Below are 20,164 nucleotides of genomic sequence, written 5' to 3'. Positions count from 1 at the left end.
TTGAACGATTCAGTTGTCTCAACCATTAGAGACTGCTGACTGACAGAAGCTGCGCGATGAAACTCTGTTATCATAGCTCAGGCTTGCAGCCTGTCTATCTGTGAAATTTAGCAAATTGATTAGATTAGTTTAGTCGATAGTTTTAATATCAGGTTCAGAGAATTAAGGAGGTAGCCTCATTCAAGACATCCGAGCACATACTCCAAGCTAATATTCAAACTAGGAGGTCTCAATTTGGATGATCAGTTTGGTGGATGTTAAAATCTGAAGAGCAGCGAGAAATTAACTGCTAATTTATCTCATTGCTACTTAGTGCGTTTGCTCATCAATAGTCAGTGCAAATTCAAAATAATTTGCTGTGAGAAGCCAGGTATTTCAGAGTGATGACATAAATCTTAACATAATACAAGCCTGAACTTCATGAGATGATTTCTCAGTCTGCTATTCACTGGAAAACATCCAATCACTGGGGAGCACAAGAACCACCAAGAAATGATTCAGGTGTTAATCAGAATCAAAACCCAACAAACCACACAAATCATTTCGTCCTGATGCAGTGAAAAAATGCCTGTTTTACAGGAAATGTTTTCCATGAAGTAGGAGGAGTTAAATTGGTTCAAAGCAAATAATCTGATTCATAAGTTGTCACCTTTTAACTTATTTCTGTGTCACACTCACTGTAGACATTGACTGGCTCTTGTTCCCTCCTTCGAAAGAGGCCTTTGTCATTGTTGCTGTTCTGCAATCTTTCTGCAGCTCCAAATGGAGAAAACTTTGCATCACATTGACTAAACGTAACCCTTCCTTAAGTGCCAAAGAGATCAACTAATGCCAGTCTGCACAGAAGAAACAAAATGACTGCACTACACAGCAACAAGTTCAATAAAAATACATATATGTTCTCTTTGTTAAGATTTAAACGTCTTTTCAAATAAGGGGTGCTAGGGGGTGATTGGAATGAGTACATTTTGGCGCCCATTTCTAAAATGGGAGACAAGAAAATGAAACATCCAATCCAGGCCTTGGGTAGAATGGCTGCACAACTATCATTGAAAATTCAACAAATTCAGAAGTCATAGGTTTAATTTTTTTTTAAAATGTTTTTATAAAATATAGAAATGACCCTGATTACCTGAAATATCTTGCATTAATAATGCTGGGTTTTAATTAGCTTAGGACTAGAACTCCTAACTTCAATTTCAACCCGGCGTTATGTTTAGTATGTAAAATCAGATGGCTACTTTGTAAACTGTGGCATTATTAAGGCTCAGGTTTGAACCACATTTAAAGATAAACTACAAGTCACATCTGGCATCTGCTGTGGCTAATGCCACTAATTTGGCTAAGTGGGGTCTCAGGTCTGCCTTTCATCAATGAACAGAAATCAGCATTACACTTCATTTCCTTCAAAGCGCAGCCTCAGCCTCAAATACAAAATTCCTTTCCAATACAATATACCCTGGATTACCAAAACGCTCGGGAGAAGATTCACACAAGTTTAAATGGAGGGTGAGTCAATTATACCTGCAATGAATCACAATTTATGAGTTGAAGTTGCAGTGAATATCCTTGACGTTGTTTGAAAGATATTAAAAGGTAAGAATTCCAGAAGTGATGTTGACAAATTATCAACTGAAAGAATCTATAAGATTGACCCTCTGTTCATCCTGAAGGGGGTTAGGGAGAAGGAAGTTAGAATAATCATATCTCAATTCTATTTCATAAGACTCAAGTTAGCACATCCTGCTAAGTGTGGGCAAGTTGTTTTAAACTACTAGCATTTTGTTTTCTCCCTGAAAATGAATGTTCTGAAACCCCTCATATCTGGTCAAGTCCATTGATTATATAATTAAACTCAAGCTTTCAAGACATTGTGATTTCAGAAAAAGTTCAGTTAATTTTAATTGAAACACAATGTATACTTTTAAACCAATTCATCATTGAGTAATGTGCCTTCTTCACACAAAACAAGCAGCAGTAAACAGCAAACCAAACCAAACCATGAAATTATCAGTGCTTTCTAAACTCTTTCCTGCAATTGGTGGAAGCACTCATCAATTGGCAAATTTAACATTATCAAACAAAAGCGACTTTTTTTTTTTTTTACTCCCCTTCCACCCCCGAAAACTGTATTTTCTATTCAATTTCCACAACAGTTCTGAACTCAAAGGCAATGTAAAATAGAAATGACCCAGCAAGTCACCTGTTCTGTTTGAAAATGAACATATTACTACTCTGAAGAAAAACTGCTCATCTACAGCAATTGATCTGATGTATATAAACATGTAGTGGGGTAATATGTGTTCCAGCTACTCATTGCCATTGTAATCAGGCTTACATATGAACTCTGAATTAAAACATCAAACACAAAGCTCAAAGACTAGCTGCATTTCATTTATCTGAGAACGTTCAATCAATTTGTCCACTCACGAGGAGCACAATCACATGGTTTCTTTTACTTTTATTTGCTCCCTACCTCACTGTATTTGCTTGAAGCCACAGAGCGATGGAAAATATTAATATATTTTAAAAAATACAAATAATGCACTTGCCTCTTTGACAATGTCAAAGAATTCCCAAGGCTTTCGGGAAAGAACAGGAGTGGAACTAATCGGATAAAACATGACACACTAAATACAAGGTTACTGCCAGAGGTTTTCAGAACTAAGATCAACTGCATCATGCAATCACGTCTCTGGAGGGCAAGTGGAACTACAAACTCATAATCCTTTCCTTCGGGAAATGGAAATCTCTTCATACAAACACTGTCCAACAAATCTTCCTGAATACTGTGCAAGTTGCCAACATCACTCAAAATCTTATTCATCTAATGAGTTATGTGCCTCCCAGGAAACCAAGTTATGGCATATCTTTCATTAACAAAATTATATTCATATGAAAGATTTCTAAATTTGGATCATGTTTAATTACAGTCACACTGAAGTGCAACACTGACAGGCTTTTGCCAGTGTTTCAGGTACATGAAAAAATCCAGTTATTAATGCCAACTATTGACCAATAAGTACAAATGATCACAACAGCAAACAGATCCAATCTGAGTAACTAAGATAACAATAAACATTAAAACATAGTTGGTTACTAGATATTTATACTCCGTAACTAATAACCACTACCATTTCTGCACCCCCACCCCACCCCCCACAAACAAAACACATTCCCAAATATGGCACAAAACATCAGAATACACCAGGCAACTTTGCAATTCACAAATGTCTGTAAAGTTAGCCACAACCAAGTTATAATCAAAGTATTACAACCTATAAATAAAGACTTTTTTTAATTAATTACATAGTTTAGAAAACTGAGTTGTGCTGAAACAAGAATAAACTTAAATTAAGCTGTTAGAAAATTGTGATAAAGCACAAATATCTATACTAAAAACAAAGTCAACTTAATACACATATTCATCCAGTGTTCAACTCTGCCAGACAACAGGCAGAATATTTAGATGCGTACAGTACTGGGAAAAGGATAGTTGACTACAGTCAACTTTCCAGTCTCCATTACAGTACACAAACACACATGCTTGCATTTAAGAGACTGATGAAAATGGCTCTTTTAATGAAAAAACTGCCCACAGTTTGGGTTAAAAATAGCATCACAGGATTATGCAGTTAGAATACTATATCTTTACACAAAAAATAAAACCTTTCCAACATCTATTCCAGAATTTTCATTCAAAAATGTTTATTTTTTGCAACTCTGAAATTGAAAAACTTCTTATACAATTTTTAATTTCAATTTTTAATTTTATTTTCTGATCTATCCTGCTAAAATCTGTAAACATAATGATAGGGCAGAACGTAAACAAAAATAAAATCATTGTGCTTTTGACAATGTCAAAGAATTTACAAGGTTGAGAAACAGTGGTGTGTGGAATTAATTGGATAACATTTTCTAGAGAGCTGGCACAGGCACATTGGCCCAAACAGTCTCCTGCTCTGGTGTATTATTATGTGATTCTATATTGTCAGGTAGAAATGCTTTCCTCATAAATATCTGCCGTCACATACTTTCATGAACTTCACAGTAAATGTAATATCAAGTTGTATTTGCTGGTTATTGATCACAACAGCAGTGAAAATGGCACCCATATTACTTCTTACATCAATGCTTGCATAGGGCAAGAAAGAAAATTATTTAAAAGTGCAACAGTAATATTGCTGTTAATATCACTTGACTGCTGTAGCAGTTTGAATTATTTTAACTTAGTTTTAACAAGTTTTGAACAAAAAGCATTGTAGGAAATAAATTCTTTTAACATCTCTGAACTTGATGAAAACTATTCAAAACCTTTTTTTTTTTTAAGAATTCTTGTGTGAAATGTGAAGCTGGCAAGACCAGCATTTATTGCCCCTCTCTAGTTGCCTTTAAGATGATGGTGAGCCACTTTCTTGAATCACTGCAGTCCATGTGGTGCAGGTACACCTACAGTACTTAAGAAAAGAGAAGAATTTCAACCCTGCCTCAGCAAAGAAATGGTGATATATCTCCAAGTAAGGATGGTGTGTGATGTGTACTCCTCATCAGGGTGCCACATAACCTGATATCAGGAGCTACAGCACAACGTACAAGACATTACACCACTGAAGTTTGAACAGAAAAAACTAGACCAAGGTAAATGACAAAAGGTAAAACTGAGTCGGATTCAAAATACCACACATTTCCTCTTTTCCACTTGCCATCTCCTGAATCACTGACTCCCTCTAGTGCCTGACAAACTCAGACTACTATACCAAAGAGGGCAAGGTTATATAGGGCAAGTGCAACCCTTTGCTCGTAGAACATCTGCAACAAACATAAAGAGATAGACACATGCCAACAGCCAGACGTGCAGCCACACAGTGACCGACCCAAGTATATCCACACACCCATTCTTTTGCAGGATTCAATGGAATGCAATCAGAAACTGATTTTTCCCATCCTCTGTCCAGAGACTATTATGATCAAGTGCAGCATCCCAGGTATTGCCCCTATTCAATTTTGGAACAGGCAAATTGCAATCCAAATAGCAACGTGAATCGGTCAACTCAGACAACAATATATTGACATAACTCCTTCATTAATAAAAAGAAGAAAATGTTCTAAGTACCCCAGAATAACTGCAAGCTTCCATGGAGAGAGAGCACAAGTCAGAGAATATTTCAGGTCAATGAAACCAGTTCTGTTGAAAAATCATTGATCTGAAACTTCAATATTGTTTCTGTCCCCACCTCCAAAGATGCTGCTTGACCCGAGTACTTAAAGCAGCTGCAGTATTTTGCTTTTCTATTAGAATTTTCATTTACTTGTTCATATTAAAATAGACAGTAGAATTAGAATCATAGCTCAGTGCTAAATATCTTAGAAATTACCATGAGTGAGCAGTACATTGAAAACTACAAGTACATCTTCATTTGGGACTAAATGGCCAAGTGTAGGATAGGGCTAATGTTCTTGGAAGATGAACTTCATGTGTAAGGCTCAACTTACAATTCCTGACTTTCTTCATGATCGTGTGATTAAATGCATTGTAATACAATGATTACAAACCAAGTATTTTTAACCTAGAGGGTTCTTTCTTGGTAAACTAACATTGAGATTTCTCTCAGAGATCAGCTGGGATTAAATAACAATCTCTTCTACTATCTGCTCAGCATCATTGTTGCACTGATCACATGCAGTTATCTGCCCATTTTTCATTCTTATTTGCTCCTTACTTTACACTCAAACCTCATGCCAAGCACAATATTTCAAATGGGGAATATATCAATTGGAATTGCACAATAAGACCCATTCTGTTGTTCCAGATTTATTTACAGCATGAACTTTGCATGATTAGACTGAACATCTCTTTTGGATCTGTGTAAATTGGGATTCACTTTTCACATTAAATTCCTCTTTCATACGTACACAAGGTACTGTATAAATACAACTTTCTAACTATATTTTATTCTGTGCAAATGATTCCTGCTTGTACAAAAATAGACCCACACGTTTATTCTGAATGGCTGGAAGGTTTAAGTGCTAACCTGATTCCACACCAGTAGCTGTACATCCCAGTGACACAAATTTATAAGTAATACCAAGTGAAGCTGGGTCTACTTTTACTCCTTATACTGAAACTAACTTTTGAATCCCAACTCACTGTTAACGTTTTCAACTTTGTTCACACAATACTTCCACAGGCAGACAGAGGCCTGTTACTGCATACTTTGAATAATACAATGTTTGAATATGATACAGCCTGTGTATTTCTCAACTTTGGGATCCAATTTGGAAAATACAATTTTGAAATCTGTTCATGAAGGTACATCCACTATGTTGGAATATTTTTGGAACTAGAACCAGAGATAATAGTCAAACATTTCTGATAATTCTGCATGAATTAATCAATTGGGATCAGTTTTACATGGATTGCAAAATTACTTTGTATGTGCCCTTAAGATTGTAAATTTGTCAAATGTCAGACATCTTTAGAATACCTTCATATATAAACTTTCATCAAAAATCCTGCAGTTGGAGTGGAAACGAGGCAGGGTGCTACCATCCTGTTATATTTCAGTAATTGCACAGACCTGATTATTCAATTTGATGAGGCGAGGGGGTTAGACGAGGCACGTTGTCACTCAAGCCAAGGCTTATATCAGACTAACCACAAGCTCTGGCTAGCTGGAGGCAGTGTCCTAAGGGATGGCTATGTTGCAATGTGTGCAGGGGAAGGGACAGACACAAACTCTCGAAGAATATTCTTTGCCATTTCCACATTATTTTGAGCAATTAGCAATGCTTTCTGGATATCCTGATATGAGTAGCCCTGGCTCAAGAGACTGTTGATCTCAGCGGAGAGAGTCTGCTGCTGTGTCTTATGACAGCTGTTGGACTGACCAGGACCAGCTTTACGCTCTGAGTTGATTCGCCGAGGTAATGGCTTGGGAGGTCTTTCAGGTGCAGATGCATCTGGAAAAAAAAAGAAAACCTGTTGATCAGGCAGCATTATCATCCAAAATCACATCTCTCTTCTAGTATCTGAAAATTGTTTTATTTGCTGACTTTAAAGTACCGACACTTGTTGGTTTATAGGTTGCAACTGCCCCTCACATCATCCATGTTGCAATGTTGGACATTGCTAGCACATAAAATATTCAATATTGGCACTCCATTCAAATAGGTAGCCTTGAAATATAAAATTAAACAAAACTTTGTTTTCACAGATTTCTTCCTTTCCTTTTTCTAAATTTTTTTTGATGCTGACCTTCAGTTCAATGACTAGCATCCCGCACCCAAGAATTAACATCAATGATGTAAGAAACCAAAAACACAAGAATGCAAATGACACGAAGGGTGAGAGACTGGATATTACAGATATATTGGGAGGGAGGTAGGATGTGTGCATGAAAATGCCATGGAGTGATTTTTATTTTAAGATGAGAACTTTAAAATCAAGATATTGCTTAACCAGGAGCCAATGTTGGTGAGTCAGCAAGGAATGATAGGGGAATAGATGTTCCTCAGAACACCTTCCAAGACCTAAACTACTACTTCATCTATCTTTCCTCCATCGTTAGGTCAGAAATAAGGCTATTGTATGCTGATCACAAGGTGTTCGATTCCATTATCAACTCTGAAGGAAATGAATCCGCCAAAGCTGGATAAAAATTAGAATGAGGTTGCTGAGTGGCAGTTTGCACCATAACAATTACTTCCAATTTAGCAGCTTAACCACCTTCCATGAGTTGAAAAGCATGACCAACGAACCTCCCAAAAATTTTCTCTCGTCATTGCCAGGGCACAAAACAATAGCTCAGTCAGCCCAAGGATTTGGGCTTAAGATTTTATGGAGAGCTAACATTTGGTTTTTGGGCTGCTTTTTATATTTCTCCTTTTGCATTCTCATCGATACATTTATTTATGCCCTCCTTGAAGCCTCTGTCTCTCTCACCATCACCTCCCCTTAATGATCCCATTTTTCCCACATCCAACCCTGCAGCCTCTCTTTCTGCACTTTTGTGTATTTTGAGTGTTTCTTATCACTGACGAGTTCTGAAGAAGAGTAATTGCACTTGAAACATTAACTCTGTTTTCTCTCTCCATAGATGCTGCCAGACCTATTGTGTTTCTCCAGCATTTGCTGTTGTATTTCAAATTTCCAGTACCTGCAGTGTTTTGCTTTTCTTTCAAGGCTTCAGGCACATGACAATATTGTCATCTACAAGTTCCCTTGCAAAATGTGTGTGGCAGAACTAGCCACCTCTTTGTCCAAGCTGATTCAGTAGGGATTTAACACTGGTATCAACCGAACCAAGTGAAAACTGTGCAGGTGTGTCCTGGCAAAATGTAAGACCATCCCAATCCAATCATGTGCAGATATTGAAGTAGTACATGCCCACATACAGTGTGACATGGACAATATTCAGACTTGGGCTAGTAAGTTGCAAGTAACATTCACATCATACAAATGTTACATAATGACCATCTCCAACAATAAATTATCTAACAATCTCTCCTTAACATTCAATGGCATTACCATTGCTGAATCCCCCAACATCAACACCTCAGGGGATTATGATTGACCAGAAAGTGAACTGGATCAGATATATCCACATTGTGGTGACAAGAATAGGTCAGAGACTAGGAATTTTGGAATGAGAAGCTCCTTTCCTGACTCCACAAAACCAGTGCAATAGCTACAAGGCACAAGTCTAGACTGTGATGGAATACTCCCCACTTTCCTGGATGAGTGCAGCTCCAATAACGCTCAAGAAGCTTCACAACATCAAGGACAAAGCACTCCGCCTTCTAGCTATTCTATTCATCACCCTGAATATTCATTCCCATCATCGCCAGTGCACAGTTCCCCTCCAAGCTATACACCAACTTGACTTGGGACTATAGTGTCATTTTTTTTTTTTTTTTTTAAACTGTTGCTGGGTTAACATCTTGGGAGTCCTTATCTAACAGCACTTTGCTGGCACTTTCACCAAACAGACTGCAATGGTTTGAGACGGATCATCATGTCTTCAAGAAATTGAAAACAATACAAATGCTGGTGACCTTCACATCCTGAAATTGCATTATTAAAAAAAAACTCACCTCCTGTGTTGGGACTAGGCAGATTTTGATCAGACACATTGGCAAATGCCGAACTTGCTTGAGAGATATCAGACAGTGTGCGACGTGCTGGAGGAAGTGGCACAGGCGGTTTAGGGAAGTCATATGCATTATCTTCATCTTCACTCTCACCTTGTTCAGGTCCATCATTGATAGCACAGTCACCATTGTCTACAGATAATAAAGAGATTAAAACGTTCAGTTAAATAACAGAGAAAAGATCACTAAGGTTTTTGGAAGGAGCAAAAAAAACTATACACACAGAAGACTCACTAAAGATAAAGAAGCATCTTACCAGTTGTAAAGTCTATGTTTGTGGCCTGAGACGATGATGTAAACATAAGTTCGCACACCTGCTTCAATGGGTCTGAATCAGACAAAGCTCTAATGAAACAAAAAGGGAAAAATCAATAACAAGAATCTCTCAATTGTGTTTCAGTTTATACATCATCAGGTCGATGGTTGTTGGTATTGACATTAAGAATAGTTTTTCATTCATGAACAAATATTTGTCATTTTGTTCAGAAAGACGATGCACAGCACATTCATATTACTACCAAAGATTTTTATGTGACGAAGAATATTCAACTGAACTGTTTATGAAACACAAGTACATTCCAAAAGGGGCTGTAGGGGGCAGCAATGTTTCTTATGAGCCTTTTCCACAGATTAATCTGATTGCAATCAATGTCGCCCAGATTCAACTAAGGAACTTGCTTTCTAGCAGCTCAGGAGTCTTAAATATAAATATGCTTGAAATAAAATTTCCCTTACTCTGCATTGTGGCTGCCCTGTGACTGAACCAAAACACTGGAATCCAACGAGGTGGTAACACAGAGTGGAGTATGTACAGGGAGCGAGGACGGAGTCATGTAATCAATATCCTCATCACTACTCTCTGAACGCTCCTCTCGTGTAAAAGGCTTTGTCAGGGGTCTGAAAGTACAAAATGAGAATTAAAGTAAATTCAAAATGATTTATTCCACTTTTATAAATTTATAAACACTCACCCTTGAGCCCTGTAAACTCTGCCACAAATAGTGCCGTTACATACAAGCAGCACCCAATGGTAACAATTATTTAATGTTAGATGCAAGATGTGAAAGCTCTATTTCATTAGAACATGAAGGCTTAATTTGGAGAAATGACTTCTATTCCAGAGAAATTAATTAATAAAATACCATGATTCCAGTTGTCTGCTTAAACAATGACCAGGGGTTCAATTATCCAGAAAACACAAATAGAACAACTTCATAGAAAGCTGTTCCGTGCCAAAATATTTGTGACTCAACTGAATTCATGCTGTAGAAAGTTCAGTACAGGATTCACTGCAGTAAATGACTTAATTTATTATGGAAGAGATGAAATTGATTGACCATTCCACCACTGTCTCTATTAACTTTCCAAAAGTTAGCTTTAAGTTATAGCTTTCTCCCCTCTAACACAAGATTAGATCATGGATAGAAGGCTACCTCACTTTCAGATCTCTGCCAATACCACTGAACAACGCTCAGCAATGAGATGCCTGAAAGCTACTAGGGTACAACTAACCGCCAGATCGTTTTCGAACATAGAAACATAGAACAGTACACACAGTACAGGCCCTTCTGCCCACAATGCTGTGCCAACCTATCATCCTACTCTAAGACCAACTACCCTGCATACCCTACATTTTACTATCATCCATGTGCCTATCTAAGAGTCGATTAAATGTCCCTAATGTATCTGACTCCACTACCACCGCTGGCAGCACATTCCATGCACCCACCACTCTCTATCTAAAGAGCCTACCTCTGACATCTCCCTTATACCTTCCTCCAAATCATCTCAAAATTATGCCCCTCGTAATAGTCATTTCCGCCCTTGGAAAAAGTCTCTGGGTATCCACTCTATCTATGCTTCTCATCATCTTGTACACCGCTATCAAGTCACCTCTCATCCTCCTTCACTTCAATGAAAAAAGCCCTAGCTCCCTCAACCTTTTCGTCATAAGACCTGGCCTCCAGTCCAGGCAGCATCCTGGTAAATCGCCTCTGCACCCTCTCTAAAGCTTCCACATCCTTCCTATAATGAGGTGATCAGAACTGAACACAATATTCCAAGTGTGGTCTAAGCAGGGTTTTATAGAGCTGCAGCATAACCTCGCGGCTCAAACTCAATTCCCCTGCCAATGAAAGCCAACACACCATAAGTCTTCTTAACAACCCTATCAACTTGGGTGGCAACTTTGAGGGATCTATTGAACGGCACGGTGATTCAGTGGTTAACACTGCTACCTCACAGCGCCAGGGACCCGGGTTCAATTCCAGGCGACTGTCTGCGTGGAGTTTGCACATTCTCCCCATGTCTGCGTGGGTTTCCTCCGGGTGCTCCGGTTTCCTCCTACAGTCCAAAGATGTGCAGGCTAGGTGGATTGGCCATGCTAAATTGCCTGTAGTGTTCAGGGATGCGTAGATTATGTGGGTTATAGGGGAATGAGTCTGAGTGGGATGCTCAGAGGGTAGGTGTGGACTTGTTGGGCCGAAGGGCCTGTTTCCACACTGTAGGGATTCTATGTTTCTATCTTTCGCCTCTTCATGACATGTGGCTCGTTATCATTGGCTTCTCCTAATTACTATTCGTGATCAGAATCTCACTACGTGGGAAGCAATGAACACGAACCCAAATTGATGCACTACGATCACACATCTTAATGAAGCAGAAATAGAGTACTCATATGCACAAGTGTTGCTTATCTAAATTAAGTTGCATTTTACAGTTTGGGTATCAATGCTTCTCAGCGATATTTTTTCCAGTAACGTCATTTTAAAAACTCTCCAACCATAAATATAAACTGAAGATATATCTATACAAGTGTATCAAGCCTGAAGGCAAGTACAACATGCCACAGATCACAGAATGGAATCGTGGAATTCTGAAGTACAGAAATCAACCCATTGTGTCTGTACTAGCTCCCAAAAAGACTTACCCAGCTAGTCCCATTCTCCAGCCCTATCTCCAAAATCCCCTAAGTTCATCACTTGCAAATTTATATCCAGCTGTCTTTTGGAACCTCGTATGGAACCCACCTCCACCACTCTCCCAGGCAGTGCATTCCAAATCCTAACAACTCTCCGAGTAAAGAAGCATAGAATCCCTAGAGTCTGGAAGCAGGCAATTTGGCCCATCAAGTCCACATCACCTACCCAAAGAGCATCCAACCCAGACCAAATCCTGCCCCCCCAACCTATCCCTGTAACCCTGCATTTGCCATTGCTAATCAACCTAGCCTGCACATCCCTGGACACTATGGGCAATATAGCATGACCAATCCACTTAGCCTAAAGAGGTTTCTCCTCATTTCACTCCTAGCTGACAATCTTGAAATTGTGACCCTTAGTTACTGACATACCAGCTAGTGAAACTGAATATCCTTTAGCCTGTGAAAGTTGTTCATAACTTTAAACGCCTCAATAAAGGTCATCTCTTAAATTTCTCTGCTCCAAGGAGAATAAGCCCAATTTTGAATAAGCCCAATTTCTCTAATCTTCCCTTGAACCCTATTATTCTATTTGTCTACCTGGACTTCGGCAAGGCGCTCAACAAGGTAGACTGGTTAGCAAATTTAGATCATATGGAATACAGGGCGAGCTAGCCATTTGGATACAAAATTGGTTCAAAGGTAGGAGACAGAGGGTGGTGTCAGTGGAAGGTTGCTTTTCAGACTGGAGACCTGTGACTAGCAGTGTGCTGCAAAGATTGGTGCTGGGTACACTGCTTTTTGTCATTTATGTAAATGATTTGGATGTGAATATAGAAGGTATGGTTAGTACATTTATAGATGACACCAAAATTGGTGGTGTAGTGGACAGTGAAGAAGGTTACCTCAGTGTACAATCGGACATTGATCAGATGGGCAAATGGGTTGAGGAGTGGCAGATAAAATTTAATTTAGATAAATGCAAGGTGCTGCATTTTGGTAAGGCAAATCAGGACATCAGAATGGTAGGGTCCTGGGGAGTGTTGCCGAACAAAGAAACCTTGGGGTCCAGGTTCATAGTTCCTTGAAGGTGGAGTTACATGTTGTCAGGATAGTGAAGACGACCCTGTTTGGTAAGTTTACTTTTATTGGTCAGTGCATTGAGTGTAGGAGTTGGGATGTCGTATTGCAGCTGTACAGGGCAGCATTGGTTAGGCTACTATTGGAATACTGCATTCAATTCTGGTCTCCCTGCTATAAGAAAGATGTGATTAAACTTAAAGGGGTTCAGAAAAGATTTCCAAGAATGTTGCTGGGGTTGGAGGGTTTGAGCTATTGAGAAAGGGTAAATAGGATGCGGCTATTTTCACTGGAGTGTCAAAGGCTCAGTGGTGATGCTATTGGGGTTTATAAAATAATGAGCATGGAGAGGGTAAAAGCCAAGGTCTTTCCCACAGGGTAAGGCGGACCTAGACGGCATACATTTAAGGGAAGAGGGGAAAGATTTAAAAAGGGACCCATGGGGAAACTTTTTCACGCTTATGGAATGAGCTGCCAGAGGTTGTGGAGGAGACTGGTACAATTACATTTAAAAGGCATCTGGATGGTTACATGAAAAAGGGTTTAGAGGTACATGGACCAAATGCTGGCAAATGGGACTAGATTGATTTAGACTATCTGGTCGACATGAACAAGTTGGACTAAACGGTCTGTTTAGTGCTGTACATCTCTGACTCTGACTCTAGTAAATCTCTTTTGAACTCTCTCCAGGGCTTTAACATCCTTCCTTCAATCAGCTGCCGTTATGGAACACGATATGGTCTGACCAATGATTTGTAGAGGTGTAGCATCACTTCCCTTGCTTTTACACTTTATGCCTCTATTTATAAAACCAAGGATCCTATAAGCAATGTTTCAACTTGCCTGGTCACCTGAAGAGAATTATGCATATAGGCCAGAGGTCTCTCTAATCCTGCACTCCCCTCGAAGTTGGACCATTGAGCCTGTATTGTCTCTCCATGTTTCTTCTACCAATGTGCATTACCTCACATTTCTCTGCACTGAGATTCATGTGTCAGATGTCTGCCCACTTGGTCAACTTGTCAATGACCCTCTGAAGTCGCTCAGCATCATCCTCACAATTCACTATTCACCCTACCTTAGGATCATCTGCAAATTTCCAGATTTTGCCCTCAACACCCATCTCCAAATCATTTAAAAACATTAGAAAAAGCAAGTTTCCCAACACAATCCCTGGGGAACACCACTTTCAACTCATCTCCAGTCTGAGAAATGCTCATCTATACCTACCCTCTGTTTCCTATCTTTTAGCCAACTTCTAATCCATACTACTAAGGACCTAACAATCCTAAACAATTCTAATTTGCTAACTAATCTGCCATGTGGCATCACATCAAACGTTTCATCCACTGCCTGTGTCACCTCATCAAAGAACTCAATTAAATTTGTTAGACATGACCTGTCCTTGACAAAGCCATGTTGACTGCCTAGTATTAACTTACATCTCCCTAAAAGTACAAATTACCTTATCCTACATTATGGCCTCTATCATGTTTTCCAACTACTGATGACAAGCTGACAGGTCAGTAGTTTCCTGGATTATCCTTTGCCCCTTTCTTAAACAATGGTGTCACACTTACAAACGTCCAGTCCCCCAGGATTCATCTTGTGTTCAGAGAGGTCTAGAAAATTTCTGTCAATGGTGCCACAATTTGCTCCCTTATCTCTCTCAGCAATGTTGGATGCATCCCATCTCGGCCTGGTGACTTTGCTACCTGGAGTGCTGCTAGCCTTTTTAGCACCTCTTTGTCGATCACTGTACTGCTCAGTTGCTCAACACCCACATTTTCAATTCAGCACTTGTCACAATTTTCTAATTTGATAAAGATAGAAGCAAAGTACTCATTTAGTACCCCTTCCATCCCTTTGCTTCAGTAAGCAGCTTCCCCTGCTTGTCATTTATGGGCCTCACTCTATCCTTCACTAATCTTTTACTAATATGTTTGAAGATGATGTTACTACTTGTCTTAGCACAGCCTGCCATCCTTTCCTCTTGCTGCTTCTTAGTCTCCCCTATTCCAGCCTTAGCCTCTCTCCTGCATTGGAGATACTCTTCCTGATTTCTATTGCTGTTATTATTCCAGTATGCATCATGAGTCTCCCTTTTCCTTCCTTAATTTCTCATTAACATTCTTAGTTATTCAGGGTAATCTAGCTTTTGATACCCGTATTTATTTCTCATGTGTATATACCTGGCTTACACCCTATTCATCTTTCTTTTGGAATTCTCATTTCTCATTCTGTTTTATCCAGCAAAACGCATTTCCAACCTGCTCCAGTTCAACTTTTAGACCCTTAAACTCTGCCCTCTTCCAGTCTGGGATCTTAGTCATTGACTGATTGTTATCTTTTTTCAACTTAACATTGAACCTTATTATGATTGTTATTTCCCAAATGCTCCCTCAATCTGAAATTCTTACTTGGGCCTGCCACATTTCCTAAGACCAGAATGCGCACAGCTCCCTCGCTGGTAGGACTGGAAATGTACTGTTCTAGAAGGTTCTCCTCCACACACTGCAAGAATTTCTCCCTTTCAGTACCTCACACTCTACATTTTTCCCAGTGAACCCTAGGACAATTGAAGTTACCAGCTATCACAACTATCTACATTGCAGGAGAGGCAATGGTCTAGTATTATCATCACAGGACTATATATCCAGAGACCCACAGTGTTCTACGGACTTACGTTGAATTCCTACCAGAGCAGATGGTGGAATTCGAATTCACTTAAAGAAAAAAATCTAGAATTAAGAATCTAATGACCATGAATCCATTGTTAATTGTTGGAAAAACCCATCTGGTTCACTAAGGAAACTGGCATCCTTACTTGGTCTGGCTTACGTGTGACTCCAGACCCACACCAATGTGGTTGACTCTTAACTGCCCCCTGGGATGGGCAATAAATACTGGCCTAGTCAGCGATGCCCTCATCTTGCTATAGAATTAAAAAACCCTATTTGTCTTGCAGATTTTCATAATCTGCCTACAAATGTTCTCTTCTCCTTCCTCCCCAGTACTTGGAAATCTATAATAAATCCCTAACAAGGTTACTACTCCTCCCTGTTTCATACTTCCAACCATATAGATTCTAATTCAAGAAGTACATTTTGTTCAAGGGCAATGATACCATCTTTGACCAAAACTACTTTACTTCCTCCCGTTTTACACACCCTCTTTCTGCTAAAAACCTTATGCATGTTAAGTATCATTCTGGTTCTGGCTCGAGCTATGTTTCTATCAATGCTACAATATCATATCCTCCTACACCAATTCCCCAATCTTGTTTGTGATACTCCATGCATTTACATACATACAATTTAACCCTGATGTTACCTCTTTCTTTTCCATTGGAAGGCGACCATTTATTTGTTCACTGTCAACACTCAAGACTTCCCTCACTTTTTTCCCCCCAGTTCCCCACCTTCTCTCGTTGGCCCTCTGTGGTACTTCCAAAACTAGGTCCATTAGTCAATGCACCCCCCAGGAAAGATGTTACATTGAAAACATTTCTCATTACAGATTCTGAAGGATTTCCTGCATATTTCCAGCAATTTTTTTCCCCACTTTAAAACTACAATATAACATTTTGTCTAAATAGCTGTGCTTTAGGCTCTATCAAAACTGTTGTTATTAAAATAATCAAGTGGAAACCCCTACCACACTGCTACTACAATTACATAACTTCGAGGTTTTCTTCCCCGACCGGGTTGATGAAAAAAAGATATGTTTTTAAGCCAATAACCTGCTCTGAAAACTCAGGTTACAATTTTCAGCTGTGACAAATTGCATCACACAGCTAAGACAATCCAAAATGTCCTAAAACAATCAACTGTATGTTAAACAAAACAATCTACAAAATAAGTCAATTTATCCCATCTCACAATGATAACAGTTCCTTTGAAAAATTCCAGAATCTTTGTCAAAAACTAAGAAAACTAAGTTTTCCTTGAGCCATACAACGTGTACTAAGCAGTCTTAAAATCTGTCCATTACTTTGAGACAGACAGACTAATAAACAGGTGATAAACAGGTATTACTTCCTCCCACTTTCTCCATGGCAATCTATCCACGAATCAGAATCCATTTGCCAACTAATCAGCATTCCCCTCTTAAACAGTATAAATGTTGTTTTCCCTCTACTTTAGTATTTCTTACAAATCATCTTGATGAGTGAAAGATTAAAATTTCCGCAAAATGTGTCTTGTTTCAGCAATATTCAAGTTCTGTGTTACCAAACAACAATAGGTAACTTGTTACAAAAACAGAAGTTGCTGAAGAAATCCTGGAATAAGGGTCACTGGACTCAAAACATTAACTCTGTTGACTCTCCGCAAACGCTGCCAGACCTGCTTAGTTGTTCCAAAAATTTCTATTTTTGCTTCTGATATCCAGCATCTGGTTGCAGTTCTTTGGTTTTTTTTGTAGGTAACTTGCTGATTATTTCAACAGTTACTGCTAGTTACTACATAACTTCAGTCAACTGACCTGGCATGTGCCAAACGATGGTGCCTAACTTACAGCCTTGAAGTTTAAAATAATCGAATACGATCTTACCTTGGGGCTGTGTGCATTTGAGGCTCCCTGTATTCCACTTCTATTAGTGGACAGACAAGGTACAGGCAGCAGCATAGAAATTTTAAAGTTAGTATAGTGCCTTTTCTAGCAGAGCAGAATTATCTTTATAATTTAGACAGTGTACTTGGAGACATTCATCTTTGAAAGAAATTGGTCACATCAAGCTCGGTGTGTCACAACCTCCAGCTGAAGGGTTATGATCAGAATACTTGACTTTTTGAAAAAAGACAATGTTTAAAGCAAATCTTAAATTTAAAAAGGACAAACTTTTGATGGTGGAAAATGACAGATCCAATTTTTAACCACTATTACTATAATTACTATAATTTGAAAATTACTATAATTGAAAATATGGATGTGGATATTTGGCAAGGAATAGAATGAGTTTCCAGTGGGTGTCCCCGGCTCCCAATTAAAACCTATCCATGTTCTATTCATTAATAATGACCACTCGAGTAGGATTGCCAGTACCCTTGAACTGTATGTACCTAAAGCACAGAGTAAATTTGCTAATCCCTCACTCCCTACAATACCAGAGAAAAATACCAGAACTGACATTGCTGTCTCACTTAATAATGACATTGTAAGTCATGTAAAGGAAAACAGTGATTGCTTCATGCAACAGGTCATTGGTGCATTGTTGCATACAAGTAAAGCTATTCACTTCCTTATACACACTATTGCAGATAATGCAAACTGTCACTGACGCTCAATGCAACATCCACAATGCAGAACTTTATGTACCGTGAAGCAAGAGAGTAGATGGTATTTGCTGATGTGGAGGGTTTCATTTTGGAGGTCTCATACTCTGAGCCGTCACTCAAGGCACCACAGAAAGCCTGCAATAATCAAAAGATATCATGTAAGGATTAGTAATTTCAAAAAGACATTTTTTCTAAAAATCAGCATAAAGTAGGTGCGTTAGATGTACATTTGGATCTGCATACAAGAACCTAAACCAAGCTGTGAATTAGTTTAACAAAATAGACTGTAGAAACTGCTAAAATTCTGTCCAGAAGCTGCCACCACAGTATGCATATATGCTCACACACACACACCTATCCTGGTTTGCTCAGACTATTTGCTTTCTCTGGCCCTTCACCTGCATCTTTCATTTTCTCGATGATCCCTGTTTTATGCTGGCAAGCTACTACCTATGTAACTTAGTATAGCATGTAAATCATGCATTTGGATAGAGTAACTTGCACCTCTGTTCATGCATTGAATTTAGTTCCAGCAAGTTGAACATCTATTCAATACCACCATTTAAAAGATAATTATAGCTGGGGAAGGGCATTCTGTGTTTTAGATAATCCATCTCGACAATTTCAGTAGAAATTTGTGTACTGCAGGGTCTAATTGTAACGTCATTGAGTTGTACAGCACGGAAACAGACCCTTCAGTCCAACTTGTCCATGCTGACCAGATATCCTAAATAAACCTAATCCTATTTGCTATCATTTGCCCCATATCCCTCTAGGCTCTTCCTATTCACGTACCCATCCAGATGCCTTTTAAATTTTGTAATTGCACCCACCTCCACCCACTTCCTCTGGCAGCTTATTCCATACACACACCACCCTCTGCGCAAGAAAGTAGCTCCTTAGGATTCTTCTAAATCATTCCCCTCTCACCTTAAACCTATGCCCTCTAGTTCTGGATTCCCCCACCCTGGAGAAAAGACCTTGGCTATTCAGCCTATCCATGCCCTTAATGATTTTATAAACCTTAACGTCACCCCTCGGTCTCTGATGCTCCAGGGAAAATAACCCCAGCCTATTCAGCCTCTCTCTATGGCTCAAACCCTCCATTCCCAACAACTTCCTTGTAAATCTTTTCTGAAACCTTTCAAGCTTCATAACTTCCTTAAAGAATTTAATCTCATAACTTTCTAGATTACCTATCAGCTCACTGTTTGCTATCTTAGAAAGCTCAAAATACATGGGGTCCATGGGCAGATCCACCCCTGAACATGGCCTATGAACGTTCACTCATGGGGACCACCAGTAGAAAAGTCATCCCATAAAGAGAATGGAAGGGAATGATAAGATGCTACTTCTCCAATCACAGGCTAAGTCTCCCCTAAACCTGCAGCTAATAGGCACATTTGTAAGTGCGCAGTACCAAACACAGGAAAGAAACAGTCTGTGACTGGAGGAGCCACAAGCAATTAGTAAAGTCAGCACTGGCACTGAAAGAGACAACAAAGTGCAGAGCTGGATGAACACAGCAGGCCAAGCAGCATCATAGGAGCAGAAAGGCTGACGTTTCGGGCCTAGACCCTTCATCAGAAAAGGGGGAGGGGAAGGGGGTTCTGAAATAAATTGGGAGGCAGATAGAAGATGGATAGAGGAGAGGATAGGTGGAGAGGAAACAAACAGGTCGAAGAGGAGGGGATGGAGCCAGTAAAGGTGAGTGTAGGTGGGGAGTTAGGGAGGG

The 20,164-nt window shown here is 39.3% G+C and overlaps 1 protein-coding gene across 2 annotated transcripts in view; it reads right to left on the bottom strand.

The window, feature by feature from the left end:
• Positions 1-2,045: 2,045 nt before the first annotated feature.
• Positions 2,046-20,164, bottom strand: part of LOC109922666 (Cbl proto-oncogene, E3 ubiquitin protein ligase) — a 48,989-nt gene continuing 30,870 nt past the window's right edge. For both annotated transcript variants that reach the window (XM_048615436.1, XM_048615437.1), the window contains 5 exons: positions 18,470-18,564; positions 9,886-10,047; positions 9,407-9,495; positions 9,094-9,282; positions 2,046-6,960 (listed from right to left, as the gene is read on the bottom strand). In XM_048615436.1, the coding sequence (XP_048471393.1) occupies positions 6,698-6,960; positions 9,094-9,282; positions 9,407-9,495; positions 9,886-10,047; positions 18,470-18,564 (798 nt within the window). In that variant the 3' untranslated portion in view covers positions 2,046-6,697. The remainder of the gene's footprint in view (positions 6,961-9,093; positions 9,283-9,406; positions 9,496-9,885; positions 10,048-18,469; positions 18,565-20,164) is intronic.

This window comes from Rhincodon typus, chromosome 32 (assembly GCF_021869965.1).
Source record: "Rhincodon typus isolate 14 chromosome 32, sRhiTyp1.1, whole genome shotgun sequence".
NCBI classification, from domain to species: Eukaryota; Metazoa; Chordata; class Chondrichthyes; order Orectolobiformes; family Rhincodontidae; genus Rhincodon; species Rhincodon typus.
This window is presented reverse-complemented; position numbering and strand designations above follow the sequence as displayed.